Genomic DNA, 19376 nt, shown 5'->3' on the forward strand with positions numbered 1-19376 from the left:
CCTCCCTCCCTCTCTCTCTCCCTCCCTCTCTCTCTCCCTCCCCCCTCCCTCCCTCTCTCCCTCACTCCCTCCCGCCCTCCTTTCTTTCTGTATACCTCTTTCCACCTTCTTTTTCCGTTTTAAAATGTGTGCAAACGGTGCAAACCCAGGTAGCAAAATGACGTCTGAAGACGTCTTAATGACGTTTTATTGACGTTAGAGACGTCATTAAGACGTTATTAATACGTCATTTCACATCACTCTGCCAATTAGGAAATTTCTAACAAATATTTTTTACCATATCTCAGACTATTTATATTGTATATTTACCTCCGTGTATACTTTACAATTGAAATCTCTTTCTTGCTACAAAAAAAATATAACAAATGTCTCAGATCAAAATTATACTGTTTCGAAAAAAAAAAACTTCAGCGTAATATCATTTGAAAATTGCTTTTAAAATTTGAAGCTCACCTTTACTCTTTCACTAACAAATCATATGATATGTCATAATTCCATTCTTTTCAAAATAAAATGTCTTATCAAATGTTCACTTTTCAATGACCTTGCTCCAATGCTTTTGCATTATATCTAGTCGCGGCTAAAAGAATCGATTGACGACACATTATGCTGCAACGTCGATAAGATATTTCTCAGAAACAGACTTTAGTCTAAGAGATTTTTCGAATTCTTAATAACAGCGAAGATGCTTCAGACTCAGACATACATATTCTCATAATATATGTATTATTCTTTTTGTACAATTTCATATTCTATCGAATCGAGATATCGAAATATCTCATCAAACAGTCGCTTTTCGATGACCTTGCTTTTATACATTTGCATTGTATAAAGAAACGATTGACGGTGTACGATAAATTATGCTATAAAGTCCCTTTATAAAATGTTCCTCTTGAAACAAACTTTAATTTGAAATATTTTTTAAGTCCTTAATAGAAACAAGGATACTTAACTTGCCAATTAAATTAAGCGGAAAACATATCCAGTGAAACTTTTTTCATAAAAACATATATAAAACATATACATTTAATTATATATAATATATGTCCAAATATATGTTTTCTTTTAATTCTTATAATTTCTTCTAATCTCTATTACGTATGTACAGGTAAAATAATAAGAATTAAAAAATAATTTTAAAAAATGTTTTGCATTGCTTTTTAATAAAAAAGCTTTTTAATACATAAGAAAAAATTACTCATTTATGGTCATATATAAATGTAATAATTATATATAAAATGTTGTACAATCTAATCGCAATTTTACTTTTTGTAAAAAAAACAATGCAAAAGTTATTTATTATTCTTCTTATTATTCGTATATACGGATAGAGATTATGAGAAAGAAAACAAATATAGAGAAAAAATATATATGGACATTTTACATACAAACTATGTATATTTATATATTTTCTATATCTATATGATACATTTTTTACCAGATAGGTACATATATATTTCGCATCCCGCGTTTCTCAATATAAGCGCTATTCCCCTTAAATTTCTATTCGATTGGTCTTACTTATACTACCAATTGATAATTAAAACATTTAGAATAAGCATCAAGTTATGATACAAGCGAGTAAGTCGGGGACAATAAAATCGGATGTGTATGCGCACGCGATCGAGAGAACCTGATGTAAAAGCAAAAATTAAATTTGAATACCAGTATTTGAACAGGTGTGAATTGGATTCGATGTTTATTTACCATCGAAATAAGACGAACTCTCTCTCTCTCTCTCTCTCTCTCTCTCTCTCTCTCTCTCTCTCTCTCTCTCTCTCTCTCTCTCTCTCTCTCTCTCTCTCTCTCTCTCTCTCTCTCTCGCGCGCGCGCGCGCGCGCGTGCGCACACACACAAAAACGAACATTTCGTGAGCGTTTCATTAAACGGCTTTTGTCAAAGCTGTCATTCTCGCCTCGACGGAAATTACGAGAGAAAAAGAGTGACTGGCGATTTTTGTACCGTGAAAAAAAACTAGGACTTTTCGCTCCCTGATATAATTTACACTTCGATTCGTTTAACAACGACCGGTGGTCGATCGCATTTACGAGGACCCGAAGGTCAAACGTTATGCACTAATAAGTTCGAAAGCAACTATAAAATTTTGCAAGGTTGAAAACAGTTGATTGAACGAATTTTACCTCACCGCTCCGCGCTTCTTTACAATCGGATGCGCAAACGCACATGCCCGGCTTACGTAAAAAATGATATATTATTCCCGGGGACGGGAAAACAAGGATAAAGATCGAACATATTGGCATTAGCGCATTTCCATTTTTTTTCTTTGTTCCGTAGTATTTTTTCAGTGCGGAAGGATAATGATGAAAGCGACGGCTCGCGCGGTTTTGCAAAATTTATGGAAGCATATATCTCGTAAAAACCACCAACGCATGACGTTACTGAAAGAATCGCTTCGTACTCGATCGTTTTTCACGGCAAAAATGAGAATTTTGAGTACCTGTTAAAATTCTGTTATTTATATTAACTATATTAACTGTGAAATTTAAATAAAAACAGGTAAAGCTGCTCGTAATATTTAAGTATGTAATAAAGGCTCAGACAATTAAAGAATCAATTAAAAATCTAAAGAGCATAGAGCCGTAACAAGGTGTCAGCATTAATAATTTATATATTTGTGTTAAACAGATTTACAGACTTTTCGGTCTATTATGAGACTATCTTCAGTGTAGAGTTACAGAATAGTGAATCGGTTAAAATTATCGCATGGTTATAATTACAAATGCGATATTTAAGTGATTGACTATTCTTGTATAACTAATGTGTAACTATAACCATGCGATAATTTTTTAACCGATTCACTATTCTGTAACTCTACACTGAAAATGGTCTCGTAATAGACCGAAACGTCTATAGATCTGTTTAACACAAATATATAATTATTAACGCTGACACCTTGTTACGGCTTTATGCTCTTTAGATTTTCAATTGATTCTCGTAATATTTTTATATCTAAATCTAAATTATAGTGACATTTTATTTCTTTTAATATATTAAATTTTATAAATCGACATATAGGCCGATATTCATAGTCGGTTCTTATATTTAAGACCGTCTTAAGTACAATCTTCAGATGCCATAAACCAATCACAGAGCCGTATTAGCATCTTAAGACATTGCTTAACACAGTCTTAAAATAAGATCCGACGATGAATACCGGCGTGTATCTGTATGGCCCTTGTCTTTTTTTTTTACGTTCTGTCTGTAAGAAATAATCTATACGTTGTTACAAAAATCACGCTTGCCTTTTTAACCGCTGATGTTATATTTTTTTTATCCTTTTTTCTCTTTTCCTTGCCGTTAATAATAGAATTAATTGTGCGGCTTACACTTTGGTTGCGTCCGCAAGCAACAGCATTCCCGACAGATAAACGAAGAGTATCACGACGAAGACCCTTTCTCGGGGAATCTTTCTCAAGTACATTTCTGTCACTTAACAGCACCGCTAATAGATTCCGACTGATCTTTCCTTGTGATCCGTGAGTGTGGTCGGGCGAGCAAATTTACTGAAAACCAGACAGCGAGACCAAAGCTCGCTCCCACTCTCTCATGGTGCTCCTCCAGGCTTGCTTGAACTCGCATACATACATTACATGCACACGCATATACACACGTATACTCTCGTGTAGCAACTTGTGACATCAATGCATACATTCATTATATGTTTAAGACTTACAATGTAGATTCTCGTATTCATTTATAATTGTGTAATTCACACACGATCGTTTAACACCAATTTAACGCGCGATTTTAATATCAAATATCGTTAAGTGAATTCTCGGAATTCATCTACAATCGTTTACTCGCGTTGTGAAAAAGATGCTACAAGTTCTATATAACGGTCCATGATTCATATTTCTGTAATGAAATTTCTCTCTTATCTCAGTGAACACCTCGTGAACTTGTAAGTTTTATCACGGCGTGATTGCGCATATAGATACTCTCGATAGCATTCACCTTGTATTATCATATTATTATGCGACTTACCCGCAAAGACAAAATCCATCTTAAAATATAATTCGTAATATAAAACACAGATAATGGTTTAAAATCAATATATATCTAGAATAAAAGCAAAAAAGTATGAAAAATAGAATTTGTACAACTTACATATATACAAACACACATCTATATGTATTATATATGTATATACAATACCTATACGTAATATATGTGTGTAACTTATTTAGTGCCAATTGATATAATATCAGGTTTCATACGATTAAAAGTATATGTTAACAAATGAAGGTCTTGCAAAAGTTTTGTTAACCTTTTAAAATGTCTATCGGTATAGGGAATCATAACTTCCAGAGTGGAAAATAAGTCCGATGTCTGCAGCTCCTGCATCCCGATCTCTGTTATTAAGGCACTTATAACCGCCTAGAAATAATAACAAGATTAAAAGCTAAAGAGCATTCAAAGATGCTCGCGCATATGTAAGAAAGTGTATTCTCTTTAATATATCAGAAATTTTTTAAAATTAGAAAAATTCTAATCAAATTAATAAATTTTTACATGTATATTACATACACAATTATTAAATATACAATTATATAATAAATGTATATTTAATATAATTATCATACAATTGTACTTAATTATATTTAATATACAGGGTATTCAGAAATTCAACCAAAAAACTTTCAAAGATTGTCGGGAGCACCATAAAGATCATTTTTTGCAAATGGATGCGGGATCGGAAATGTGTTACATCGCTACGACGTTAGGAATGTCGGCGGCAAAAGCCTCTGAGCCAGATGAAATCAAGGACGATCCCAACATGTTTGTCAGAGTCCGCCGGTCCATGGTTCGGCGCTATCGTCTGTGCAAAGCTCATGGGGGACAACACTTCGAGCACCTGCTCTAAGACATCCTTCTATATGACATCACTCATAATTACTAGCGATGTAACGACATGTTTCCGACCCCAGGTCCATTTGCAAAAAATAATCCTTATAGTGCCCCTAACAATTCCTGAAAATTTGAATTTTTGAACACCCTATATAGTTATACAATAATTATATATAACATATATTATTAAAACTACCCAGGTAGCAGAGTGATATCAAATGACGTATTAATTCCGTCTTAATGACGTCCTCTAACGTCTTTAGACGTCATCTTGCTACCTGGGTATTTCATTTCTATACAGTAAATTATTAAATTTCATACCATACCTGAGCAGCATGTGAGTTCCGGCTATTCATATTCCATGTAACTGCACACCTGAGTAGCGATTCCTTGCGGAATGGTTTTAATTCCTTTATTATTTCTGCAAACTCGTGGTATCCTTTCTTCAATATAGCTGTTATAAAAAAAGTCTTATAATAATCTTAGAAAAATATGTACATGCATATGCATGCAAACATGCATGCAGATACACACATCGATATATCTACATCAGATACAAAGAGACATCACTGTTCAATACAAATAATTATACCTTCTACAATCTTGAGAACTTGTGACGGTCGCTCTAGCTTTAGAGCCAACTGTAACGCAGTCTGCAGTTGTTCAGCTTTTAGTAAATTGGCCAACTTTTGCTCCTCGAGCACAAGCTGCGCTTTTTCCGACGCGGCTCGTGCTTTCCTTTCTTCAGTTACATCTCTCCAAATAACCAACAACGAATCGCTACCCCCGCTAATAATATGTTTCTGATCCTTGGTGACTGCATGAGAAGTAGAATCAATGTCAAAAACATATATTATATAATATTATATAAATTATATAACTAGCCCTATTCGCTCCAACCATGCCTTTCGTGTCCCACGAATTTCTAACAGTCGTTTGTTCCGGAAAACAAATGATCGTGGGAGAATCCCCTCCACGCCGGAAAAAAGTTATTGTGGCAGGGAACCTCAGGTAAAAATTTCAAAGTCCTAGCTCATTTACTCTCGAAACGGGGAACAATCAAAATCTCGGTGGGACACAAAAGTGCATGGTTGGAGGATTACGTCAGTGTTGTGTGAAACGTAAATAAGTATTTTTTTCGATAAAAATGTATTTTTGTGTATAATTTAACCGTATTTAAAATATTTTTGTCGTTAAACAAAAAATTTAACATTCCACAGAGGTCTATTATGGCTCAGAGGCAGGTGGAAGAGGTGGGGAGGAGCTACGATTATATAAAAAAAATTAATTTTTTTACATAAAAAATATCTGTCACACTTCAAATTCGCCTTTTCTTATTCAGAATTTCTTTTTCTAGCATTCTTTAAGTCCTTAAAGTCCTTCTGTACCATTTAAAAATTACCAAATTTGCGGCGACGAAATTAAGTATTCCTATTTAATTAATAATTATCTCATTTTTTTTTTATTTGCACTACTTTTAGCTTTAATTTGCGTTTTGGTTCATTAAGCTTCGTCAATTTGTTCGTGAGTTATGATTTTTTAAGTAAAACGAGTCGTAACGTGTGTTTGTCAACATATAATTGTTATAAAAAAATATTTAAATAAATGATTTTCAAATGTTTTTTACATTGATTTTTAGGGCCACTTCGACCAACGCCGATTAACTTTAATCAACGATTAACTCAATCAGCAGTGTCGCCAACAACAAGATATTTGTCGTTGTGTATGTCGTTCTTAACCAATCTTTTCAAATATTATACTACTTCTCTTTAATTGGAATAAAGGTGTTTCGATTTTTATTTAAAATATCTACGAAAACGTGTTTATGTAACATGGATAGAATTATTAATTTTTTATTATTTGATGAATACGAGGGTTATGATCTTCCAATAAGAAGAAATCGACAAAAACCACGTATAATCAGGCCACATATAAATTATTTAGAAATTTTTAATGATGATCATTTTAAAAGAAGATTTGCCAATATCAAAGGAAAACTTTAACATGATATTAGAAAAAATTTATGTTGAATTACAACATAAAACTAACTAATCGGTATGTATAAATATTTAATACAACAATTTAAAATTATATATAATATAATAAACAAGACAAAATATGTTTATTATAAAAAAATAAAACATTAAAAAACTTATACATACTATGGGAATGCATATATGTATTGTGTCAGTTTATTAATTTATTTTAATTTATTTTAATTAATATTTTCTCAGTTCTGGTGAATAGTATATTATATATTATAACAACACAAATTAGATTATTAACACACACAGCCATATGTATATAATTGAATAAATAAATAAATATGTGTATATTTATACACATATTTATTCAATTATATACATAACTAATCGCGATTAGTTTTATGTTGTAATTCAACATAAATTTTTTCTAATATTATGTTAAAGTTTTCCTTTGATATTGCAAATCTTCTTTTAAAATGATCATCATCAAAAATTTCTAAATAATTTATACGTGGCCTGATTATACGTGGTTTTCGTCGATTCCTTCTTATTGGAAGATCCTAACCCTCGTATTCATCAAATAATAAAAAATTAATAATTCTATCCATGTTACATAAACACGTTTTCGTAAATATTTTAAATAAAAATCGAAACACCTTTATTCAAATTAAAGAGAAGTAGTATAATATTTGAAAAGATTGGTTAAGAACGACATACACAACGACAAATATCTTGTTGTTGGCGACACTGCTGATTGAGTTAATCGTCGATTAAAGTTAATCGGCGTTGGTCGAAGTGGCCCTTAGTCGAAGGTACAAAGATATTATAATAATTTTTGGGGAATTTTTCAAAGCTATTAACATTATAAAAAACACGTGGGACTCGAAAGTGCATGGTTGGAGGATTATTGGGGTGAAAAAAACGTTGGAGTAAATAGGGCTAGTATTGTTATAAATACATATATACGTATTTATAACAATACTGGTTAGATTTTCATGAATCACAAATAGGATCACCTGCGAGTGTCCAAACGTGGCTTTCATGTTGGTGCAAGGTAGATACGCACTCGGATGTTTTGATATTCCACAATTTCAGAAGACCGTCTCCGCCCGACGTAATTAGTTGCATACCGCGCGACAGAAATTCTCCTCTTAAAACGGAAGATTCATGTCCCTCAAACGTCTGCGACAAGAACAAGAGCAATTACATTACAATTAAATCTATAAACATCAAAAGAAGTAATTTATTTTTTCTTTTAGTTACCTTCAGACAATTAAGTTCCGTTAAAGACCACAGTTTCATGGTACAGTCAGCGGATGTTGTTAAGAGCACTTGATCAATCGGCGAGAATCGAACGCACCATACGCCTCTCCGGTGACCGTGAAACACACCGAGCAATTCCAAATTCTCAGTGGACCACAACTACAGATAATCATTATATTATAATTCTTGTAGCTATCATAATTTTTAAATTAGTCATACACATACAGCACATGCGTAAGATAAATTTGATTTATGCAATGACGTACCTTAGCAGTCTTATCTTGCGACGCTGTAGCGATCAGTTTGTCATTTGGTGAGATGGTTACACAGTTTATCTCTTTTTGGTGCGCTAATATTGTACAGCTTGTATTTAATGATAAAGCTTGATCTGTAGACATTAAAAAGATCATCTCAATACATACATACACGCAATGTATATTTATAAGAATACATATGTATGTACATGTATTCATAACGTAAATAAAAATCATATATTTTTAATCATACATAATTTTTATAATTACTTATATATCTACATATGTTATAAAAATTGAGATTCTATTCATTTAAATTTATCTACATTATTTTTAAATTTTTAACACGTGTTTTAATATTATGGCCAACAGCACGCACATCTGAGTACAACTATATTAATTAGAAATTAATTAGATTTAATTAATAAGATTGAAAGAAGTGAGATTCCATACTGCTCACATTCCATATATATGGATTTTCTTTAAGAAATCATACTCTCTGACTTACCATGTAATTCGAGATTGTTGGGTAATTCCCACAGTTTCAGGCATGAATCTTGAGCAACAGTGCTGAAGAATTTAAGTGATGTCTGAGATATTGCAACAGAACTAATCGACGCTGTATGCCTAACAGCATGTCCAATGCAAGACATCCTCGATGTCTCTTTATCCAATAGCCATACGCGAACACTATTATCCTACAAATAATAATTTTATATAATGTAAATATTAATTATACAGGGTTAAACGGCCAAACTTGAAATATGAATTAGAATCTCAAAATAAGAAATATGCTCGCAAACGCTTCGTTCAAGTATATATATATTGACTTCTAAAGTTACAAAATTAAGAATGAATGATTCCGAAATAATATAGGTTTATCCTTTTTACTGCTAAACACTAATCAAAATTGAAACAATTATCCTCTTTACTGCTTAACAGTAATTAAAATAAAAATAATTATCCTCTTTACTGCTTTACAGTAATCAAAAAAGTATTAAATATTTAGTTTAGAATGATGGCTTTCAAGTCAGGTCGGAGACAAACATCTCCTGCACCTATCGGTGAGAGACCAAGTGACCAAGTGACTGACTGACATTGTACGTCTGTTATTTCTTCGCATGCTTGTACTATCCTCCGTTTTAATTTATAATTGAAGGTCATTACAGGCATTTCATACACTTTTTGCTTGAAAACATTCAAAAAATCTATTGGTGTTAAATTTTGATCAAGATATTTATATTTATAGTTAAACTTTGATTACTGTAAAGTAGTAAAGAAAATAATTATTTTAATTTAAAGCTGTAAAGCTACATTATTTCGAAATTATAGATAAACCTATGTTATTTCGAAATTATTTATTCATAATAGTTCTGTAATTTCAGAAATAAATATCTTTTGAATACAACATTTGCAAGCATACCTCCAGAGGAAAGTTTTTTTATTTTGAGATACTAAATTCATATTTCAAGCTTGGCCATTTAACCCAAGAACACCCTGTATATGAAGAATACAGAGAAAAATCAAAGTCCACTTTTGTCGAAATTGATCTGATCATGCACTTGAAAATTTTAAAGTGATTTTTACGTAACCTTAATAACGCTATTTAAAGTCACACTAACATTACTACTTAATGTGCCACTTAAAATCTTACAAATTTTTGAAACATTTTTCTCAAAAATGCTTTATTTTAGAGATATTTACTGTTCCGAGACTTTTAGGACACCTGGTATATATCCCGACTCACATTTTGCGTATACCTCAGTTTATAAAAAGTTAATTGGAGTTGAAGGTTGTAAGTAAAAGGAGCATAAGATAAATTGTAATTAGGAACAATAAACTAATATACTGCACTATAAGCACTATTATTATACATATATTATTAAAAAATATAATATAATATAAAATATAAAAATATAATATAAAAATACCTTAGCAGAAGACACAAGCAGATTTACATTTGCTAGGGTCGTAGCGAGTGCCAAAACGCTGTCAGTATGACCGCACAATAGTTGACAATTCATAGAGAGAATTTCATAAAGTTTTATCTCACAACTATTGGTCGCAATTGCGAGATGACTGTCGTTATCTCCAAGATACGCAACATCTAGAATTTCATCGCTGTAGCCTACCAACTGACATAATTTAAAATTTGTATCAATATAGAATTTTTATGTAATTTTATACCAAGTAATTTTATACCAACTTACTTGCTTTTTGCATTCAAATAATTCCAATGAATGAATAATTATGTTATGATCAACAGACACCACAGCAAAAATATTATGGATGCTATTGTAAAGTAAATGTGTAATTGATAAGCCCCCTTCTTCCTTAGCCGGCGGTACTAAAGAATCGTCCTGCACATAAATCTGCTTGCCTGTTGTCATCTCCCAGATTTTAACAACACCTAGAAAATTTTTCATGTTAAATTACACATTTCCTTGTTACGCGTGTAAGAATATGATCAAAGTGTAAACTATACGTCAACCATCAACATACCTTTTTCACCAGCTGAAGCAATGTATATGCCATCGCTTTTACGCGATTTAATAAATGCCGGCAGACATTTCGCAGGTATTATAAAAGTCCCCTCAATTCCTTCGTATACTGGTAAAACACGTATTGACGTTCCAGTCAATATGTCCCATAAAATTAGCACTCGATCTCTTCCTGAACTGTGGATATATATATACATATATACATATACATATACATATATATATATATATATATATATATATATATATATATGACATATATATATATATTTCATAGTGCCTTTATTTGCATCTTTTTTTTTATTACCTGACTAAATAATTTCCATTTTCGTGAAAGTTAAGTGATGTGACTTTACTAAAGTGTCCAGAAAGAATAATTTTTTCTTGTCCAGTAGCAATGTCCCAACCATAGATCTTTGTATTATCACCAGCGCCAAACAGAAGTGATTTTTCCCTATTTGGATGAAATTCTAATATGCTAAACAAAAATGAAAATGTCGATAACTCAGAGCAATATTTTTAAAATACATTTTATTTTACATATACTGTATACATAAATTACCTGATTACTCCCTGTATTCCTCTGAGACTGTGTGTACATGCGTGATGTTGCAAATCCCATAATCTGACAGTTCCATCGCTTCCACCAGATGCCATTAAAACATCATTATTTGAAAGAGTTATTCGCATTACAGGTCCTTTATGAATAGATTTCCATAGTTTTGTTAACTTACTAGCTGTAATAAGTATAAATAACAAAAAAAAAACAGAAATATGTGTAAGTGTCATAGATAAAAATATTGAAGGCAATATATAAATTTGAATCTGATCAACTACTTTTCCAATCCCATAATTTGAACAGTCCACTTTTGTGATAAGTGATTATGCCTGTATCTTCATTACAAAGAGCAAAACAATTTATCGTATCCTCCTGTTGGTCAGCCTCTGTTATACCCAGTGACGATATCACGGAGCCTTTACTCATAGATAGCATGGACACGGTGTCTCCTTTCTGGCAAAATAAATACTCCGCGTTCGCATTCCACTGAAATGAAAAGGTGTATTGTAAATATGACAAAACAGATCAATTCTTTTAAAATACCTACTTGTATATTACCGCCAGTATAAAACGCTCCATGCCTGCATTCTACTTCGAATCTGTGAATATAATGCAGGACAATTGTCAGAGCAAAACACACTATTGTTAAAAAGAAAAAAAGCTTTAAAAAAAATGTAGTGTATATACTAGTGACGCACCGAAACAAAATAATACTTACGTTTCCTTAAGGTTAGCTTTACTCATTTTTATTATCGCTCAAGAAGAAAAATTAATTTTTTAATTACATTACATTCATGCCAATTTACTGAACAGATCAAATACACGTGATAAAATGCTAGAAACGAGAGAAGTCGGAGAGAGACGCAATGCCGACGATTTTCGTGGGACGCTTACAGCAGCGCCATTACATCCATGGGTGGAAGCACATAAAATTGCAGGAGCCATAAGCAGAATGTAGAAGCCATATGCGCATGCGCTATGGTATCTGTTAGAGCTCTACGGATACCATAGCGCATGCGCATATGGCTTCTGCTTTCTGCTCATGGCTCGTGCAATTTTATGTGCTTTCCTAGCATCATTGACGTGGAATACATACATATCTATGTATGTATTCCACGTCCATTGATGCGACCCGAGTCGGGTCGAGTAGTAAATCGAAAACGCCATAATCGTGTGCCAGTGCTAGTTTACACCGAGCATTTGATACCGCCGTAGAGTTAGCAGATAAATTGAATATTTTGGAATTATTCTTTTTCATATAATTTGGGAATCATTTGGGGAAGTTTGGGAAAATTGTTTAAACATTTGGGAAAGAATAGATTTTTTGTTATTAACAAAATTTATCGAGCGTCAAGTTAGCAGATAGTGACTATGTTTAATGTTTATTATAAATGGAATCGATTGAAAATCATTTGGGGATGACATCTTCATTGTAATTTTTATTTGGGAAAAGTCGGTTTTTTTGTAATTTAAATAAATCTTTGTATTAATGTTCTTTTTCGCTGCACTTCTGCACTAGTACAACAAGTGAACTTATTGCACTAGTTCAGAAGTGTAGCGAAAAAGAACAGACCATTATCGGCAGTAGAGACCCTTAGGGTCTCTATATTTATCATGTTGTCTATGATTTATACCCGGCTTTAGATAAGTTAGTTTGGAAAGAATGACAGTACAATTTCTACGCAAAAAAATCCGTACCAAAAGATTAGTATAAATCGGTATAAATTTTTATGCGGTCAACGTTACTGTTAAGCTTTAAAATTTTGTATATATTTTTTTAATACTTATTTCAATTGTGCATATATGTATGCTGTTTAATGTTTGATCGTTTTACGTATTATCTATATGACAGTATTCTATATGACAGTACAGCACCCAGTTAAATGTTAATAACGTGGGAATTAAGATAAATATATGATTCGATCAAGTCTTAATTTAAATATCTATTATTTCCAATGGTTATAAGAAGCTCTGGTAAGGAACATGAAGTCAATTTATGAAAGTAATTTTATTTTTTATGTAGAACATTGTAAATTTTACAAATGTAAATGTTTTGAATATAATACAGCAGCAATATATTAATATAAATTTAAGCAACGTTATGTTTCAGATGTGTTAATTTAAATCCTATGAAGTTATCAAACTCTGAGCTATATAAAAGATCATCGTACAGGAGAAATAGATGTTAAATGATATGACAATATTAAGTACTTCAAATTGGTAACACAAATGTCCATAAATATGGATACCATGAGGTACTGTCCACCGAACATTACTTTTGACGATATCTGGATAGACCATGGCGTATCTAAATGTTTCATGGATACCGTCTCTACAAGTATAATTTCTTTGTACTTGATTATATTTGGATCTGCCCAACTTTGGATATATCGCAAGTATGGGACAGAAACTGAAGAAAGTATATTACCAAGAAGCAAACTGTATAATTTACAAAAATTTGTGCTGTACCTTGTCCCTGTTTTAAGTGTAATAAGAATAATTTTACAAGCTACAGTCTTGGACAATGGAATGGTCTATGGATATATGGTGAGAATCATTATACATAATACAAGTCTTTGTTTTGTGTAAAGTTATACTTTCTATTACCCAGATAGCAGAGTGGCGTCAAGTGGCGTAATAGTGCAGTCAAAGTGACGGATTGTTGTTGTTAGAGACATCACTTTGACGGCATTGTAACATCATTTGATGTACTCTGCTATCTGGGTATATAGGGTAACTCCAACTGTTTACTTTTCTAACTTTTGCCTGTTATAATACAATATTTGTTTAAACAAAACTTTTTCAGTTTAGAAAGAATTTCTATTTGTTCTTTTACTTGACAGCAAAAAAACAGATAAAACCCATACATTTTAAATGTAAAAGTGGTTCCGGTCAAATTGGCTGAAATATGTTGTAGCTTAGGTGATGCTGATCAAAAGTCTCTGTGGACAACAGAATCTAAAAATCAAAACTAAAGCGGGGAGCACACACTTCTGCACAACGCATAATACGTAAGCATAAGAAAATTGATTGGTTTATTTTCTTATGCACATGTATATGGACCAATCAGTTTTCTTATGCTTACGCATTATGCGTTGTGCAGAAATGTGTGCTCCCCGCTTAAAAGTTACGGTGGCTTAAAGTGAGTGCCATTGGAGTTTAAAAAATGCCTGTTCTTTAATACATATATTAAGTTAATATTAAAATGTTTGAAAAAAAATATATGTACATATATACATCTAATGTGTGTGGATGTGGATATGTATGTACATACGAAAAATAATGTGTATTTAGACTGTTGGCAGCATAAAAAGATCGAGATTTGTAACGTAGAGCAGGAGATGTAGGAATCTCATATCTTTAATGGTTTTAAGCATTGTTTTCTTGTACTCAGAATTATTTTTAATGCAAACATAATTGTGACGTAAAAGAAAATTGACATCTTTAAAATAACTAGGACAAATAAGAACTAGTATTTTATGTACTAAAAATATTTTATATACTAACTATACCGTAGTAATGATTACTTAACTGGCTAATAAGACTTACGACAAACTGACGACTGACAAAGAGATGTGAGTCTGATCATGCAATCTCCACGTGGTACACTTGGTCAATGTTAATACCGGCGACACAAATTACGCATACATGTACACCCATATACTTGCCACACACACACACACACATATATATAGATTTTTTTTAAACATTTTTTTATTAACTTAATACATATATTCAAAAACAGGCATTTTTTAAACTCCAATGACATTTACTTTCAGTGTATCTTTTAGAGTTTTGATTTTTGGACTCTGTACCCATGGAGACTTTTGATCAACACCACCTAAACTACAACATATTTCAATTTTAGTCAAATTGACCAGAATCACTTTTACATTTAAAATATGTGGGGTCTTTTGCTTTATAGATAATTAATAGCATGAATGTCAATATTCTTGCAGATATTAACAACAGTATTAACAGTAATCGTTTATCCATATTCGATTTATATACTGAAAATTGAAAGACATAAACTATTACCAAGTGTGCCGCCGCATGGCCATGGATTCGTGCTATTAGGTTTTTGGACATTAGCATTTGTTGCTGAAAATCTGGTTTTAATTAATATTGGAAAACTTGAATGGTGGTTCCACTTGAACTCGTAAGTCTATTAAAAGAAAAGGATTCTACAAAGATGGATAAAACATTTTTTTTTAAGTAATTTTTTTCAAAAAGTAATTCCAAAATTAATTTATCTAATTTCAATGTTTTGTTGCAGCCTGACAGATCAAATTGAAATGGCTCTATTCATTTTGCGATATGTTAGTAACCTGTTGATTTTTGCTCTCGGTTTACGAGCTCCTGGCATTGCCAATTTTGACTCCGATTATCGTACACTTAATGATGACACAATTATGCGATCACAATATTATCGTGAAAGAGTAAGCAATATATAACTACACGTATAGTATACGATTAAGAAAATATTAATTTACACAAAACTATTTATAGAGATCAGATAATGCTTCCACATGGACAAATCTGTGGTACAAGACTAAAATTTTAGGACCGTTTTTATGGCCAAAATCAGACTTTTTACTTCAATTGAGAGTGATATTTTGCTTCGTGTTGCTGCTATCTGGACGTTTGATAAATCTTTATGTACCGATTTACAATAAAAAAATTGTGGACAGCGTTACGATTTCTCCTGTAGAATTTAGGTACGTAATTGAGTCTCTTATTATTCATTCACATTGATTTACAGAAATTGCGCTAATTGTCACTTCTTATTGTAGGTGGGATATAGTATTGATATATGTAGCATTCAAATTTCTGCAAGGTGGTGGTACAGGAGGTATGGGTTTGTTGAATAATTTAAGATCCTTTCTATGGATCCGTATTCAACAATATACTACTCGTGAAGTGGAGGTAGAATTATTCAGGTAAGTTAAAGTTATGTCGCCCCTCTTAAATATTAGGATTGCATTGAAAAAAAACTTGGCATTACATCGTTTTTCACAGCGTCTATCAAGCAAAATAGAATTTATTTTTATAATTACAAATATAATATCCCTTCTCAAGGCATTTACATAGATTGAGCATGCGTTGGCATCTCGGAAGGAAAACTGGTGAAGTATTAAGGATCATGGATCGTGGCACAGACTCGATCAATAATTTACTCAATTATATCCTCTTTTCGATTCTACCAACCATTATTGATATTATTGTGGCCGTTTTGTTTTTCGTCAGTGCATTTAATAAATGGTTCGGTCTCATTGTTTTTACAACTATGGTTCTTTATATCGGTAAGCATAATAGTAATAGATAGTAATAACTGATGTGTAGTAATAATAGTACTACTAGAAACCTTATGCTCATTGAGATTGTAAAAATGAGCAGATTTATTGTCACAGAACCAGCGAATCGTGAAATACTAATATAAATCTTTCCCTTATCAACATCTTGTCTATCAATCTAGCTGCCACAATTGCAGTCACGGAATGGCGTACAAAATTTCAAAGACGTATGAATTTGGCCGACAACGCGCAGAAAGCACGTAGCGTTGATAGTTTACTGAATTTTGAAACGGTGAAATATTACAGTGCAGAAGCATATGAAGTGGAAAGCTACAGAAAAGCAATTTTAGAATATCAAGTACAAGAATGGAAATCAATGATCACGCTGAATATCTTAAACACTTTACAAAACATAATTGTCTGCGGTGGTCTATTATCTGGATCACTATTGTGTTTACATATGGTTAGTGCTCACATAAAAATGTATATTGTAACTGTTATAAACAAAAATGTTTACTTGTAGTGACAAAATGTATACGTACAATGATAAATTGATTTTCTTGTAGGTTGTTTTCCACCAAGGTTTAACAATTGGCGACTATGTTTTGTTCGCTAGTTATATAATACAACTTTACGTACCACTAAATTGGTTTGGCACATATTATAGGTAATATATATATATATATATATATATATATATATATATATATTTTTTTTTTATTAATATTATTATATATATTAAAAACGGATATATTTATTTACATAACGCACGAGTTATTACAGAAATATACAATTTATATTTGTTATCGATTGACCACACTTTGTCTAAGCTATTATCCCAAGCAATTTTATTCATTTCTTTGGATAACCTTTTTTTTTGTCCAAAGGGCCATTCAAAAGAATTTTGTCGATATGGAAAACATGTTCGAGTTACTTAGGGAAGAGCAAGAGGTAATAGATGCACCAGGAGCTGGACTATTGGATGTCAAGCGTGGACAAGTAGAGTTCTTGAATGTATCGTTTGGTTACACTCCTGAGAAACTCGTGCTCAGAAACGTCAGCTTCGTCGCACCCGCGGGAAAAACGATAGCGTTAGTTGGCCCATCCGGTGCCGGGAAAAGTACTATAATGCGATTACTATTTCGCTTTTATGATGTGGAACAGGGAGCAATTTTAATTGACGGGCAGAATGTAAAGACTGTTAAACAGGAGTCTCTCAGAAATAACATAGGTAGTTTTGCATCGAGCATTTTCCATAATGATGGATAAATTATCCATCAGACTAAACGTTTATTCGATGAGTGCTTATCCTGAGAAAATTTGTACGATTTTACAGGTGTCGTACCGCAAGATACGGTCTTGTTTAACAACACTATAAGATATAATATTCAATACGGTCGTATTGATGCACTAGAAGCGGATATAATTGCTGCTGCAAAATACGCGGATATTCACGAGAGGATTCTCACATTTCCGAGCGGTTACGAAACACAGGTTTGTCAATATTGTTGGCCTGCATAGGGGCGCGAATTCGATTCTTTTTAATGTAATATTTAGATTCTGCTAGATCTCTGACTCCTTTTCTGCCTTTTTTTATTTTTCTCATCGGCTGGTCTCATAAACTTTGAAATTTTAAGTTGAAATAAGTTTATAGACATCCAACCATAAAAAAAAATATATATTTATAATTCAAATAAAATTAACGTTTATTACGTTTGTACGTTTGTATGTTTGTATTTACTTTTTTAATATTATATGTTTGTGTTTAATTCTGTTTCTTAGGTTGGCGAAAGAGGACTTAGACTAAGCGGTGGTGAAAAGCAACGCGTTGCAATTGCACGCACAATATTAAAAGCTCCAAAAATAGTACTGCTTGATGAAGCTACGAGTGCTTTGGACACACAGGCGGAGCGTAATATACAAGCAGCATTAAACAGAATATGCGCTGAACGAACTACTATCATTATAGCGCATAGATTATCCACCATAATTCATGCGGACGAAATCCTCGTCTTAAAAGATGGTGAAATTATTGAAAGAGGCAAACACGAAGAACTAATTTCACACGGTACTGTTTATCATGCTATGTGGCAAGCGCAGCTTCAAAATAATCAAGAGAATAGCAAGAATGAGACAAATTCAATCCATGAAAATGATGTCCTAATTAATTAATAATATAATTATACATTTACACACACACACACACACACACACACACACAAATACACACACACGGGATGAGGAAAAAATATGGAAACCCTGAAAAATTTCAAAGTAAAACTCCCATATTGTAGTATATCTTGAAGGGCATAAAGTAGGAAAAATTTTGGCACAAACCAGAGGTCGATACGTTGATCCGTTCAGGACCTCTATTCTGTAACTCTAACGACAGTGTCGGTATCGTTATGTCGTCGTTGCGCAGCTTTTTTTCCATATAGTATACCTGCGCAACGACAACGTAACGATACCGACACTGTCGTTACGAGTTACAGAATAGGGGTCCAGGAGTTATTTAGGGCCAAACTTCGAAAAAGCCAATTTTTGGCCCTAAATAACTCAACATATCTACCTCTGGTTTGTGCCTTTCTTATTTTATGCCCTTTTAAGGGCCAAAGCACATAACATGGCGTAGCGATATACGACGGTCGTAG

The 19376-nt window shown here is 32.5% G+C and overlaps 2 protein-coding genes across 3 annotated transcripts in view; one reads left to right on the forward strand and one right to left on the reverse strand.

The window, feature by feature from the left end:
• Positions 1 to 17350, reverse strand: part of LOC112457153 (transducin beta-like protein 3) — a 29316-nt gene extending 11966 nt beyond the window's left edge. Inside the window, exons 1-15 of one of the 2 annotated variants that reach the window (XM_025020063.1) lie at positions 17268 to 17350; positions 11979 to 12030; positions 11710 to 11917; positions 11435 to 11609; positions 11180 to 11350; positions 10874 to 11049; positions 10582 to 10781; positions 10303 to 10506; positions 8880 to 9069; positions 8384 to 8505; positions 8118 to 8276; positions 7871 to 8036; positions 5462 to 5686; positions 5196 to 5323; positions 4289 to 4398 (exon numbers count right to left, since the gene is read on the reverse strand). In XM_025020063.1, coding sequence (XP_024875831.1) covers positions 4289 to 4398; positions 5196 to 5323; positions 5462 to 5686; positions 7871 to 8036; positions 8118 to 8276; positions 8384 to 8505; positions 8880 to 9069; positions 10303 to 10506; positions 10582 to 10781; positions 10874 to 11049; positions 11180 to 11350; positions 11435 to 11609; positions 11710 to 11866 — 2183 coding nt within the window. In that variant the 5' untranslated portion in view covers positions 11867 to 11917; positions 11979 to 12030; positions 17268 to 17350. Of the gene's footprint in view, positions 1 to 4288; positions 4399 to 5195; positions 5324 to 5461; positions 5687 to 7870; positions 8037 to 8117; positions 8277 to 8383; positions 8506 to 8879; positions 9070 to 10302; positions 10507 to 10581; positions 10782 to 10873; positions 11050 to 11179; positions 11351 to 11434; positions 11610 to 11709; positions 11918 to 11978; positions 12031 to 12149; positions 12350 to 17267 lie in introns of those variants that run through there. The other variant, XM_025020062.1, reaches the window with a different exon arrangement.
• On the forward strand, positions 13055 to 19370 carry LOC112457154 (ATP-binding cassette sub-family B member 6, mitochondrial). The gene is made up of 12 exons (XM_025020064.1): positions 13055 to 13405; positions 13542 to 13978; positions 15391 to 15590; positions 15708 to 15870; positions 15941 to 16149; positions 16225 to 16371; positions 16511 to 16734; positions 16908 to 17188; positions 17292 to 17392; positions 17613 to 17956; positions 18062 to 18219; positions 18508 to 19370. Exons 2-12 carry the CDS (start codon positions 13661 to 13663, stop codon positions 18895 to 18897), a joined length of 2535 nt encoding a protein of 844 aa, XP_024875832.1. The 5' UTR covers positions 13055 to 13405; positions 13542 to 13660; the 3' UTR covers positions 18898 to 19370.
• The last annotated feature ends 6 nt before the right edge of the window (positions 19371 to 19376 follow it).

Source organism: Temnothorax curvispinosus, unplaced genomic scaffold (genome assembly GCF_003070985.1).
Source record: "Temnothorax curvispinosus isolate PA1 unplaced genomic scaffold, ASM307098v1 QBEX01007541.1, whole genome shotgun sequence".
In the NCBI taxonomy this organism is placed as follows: Eukaryota; Metazoa; Arthropoda; class Insecta; order Hymenoptera; family Formicidae; genus Temnothorax; species Temnothorax curvispinosus.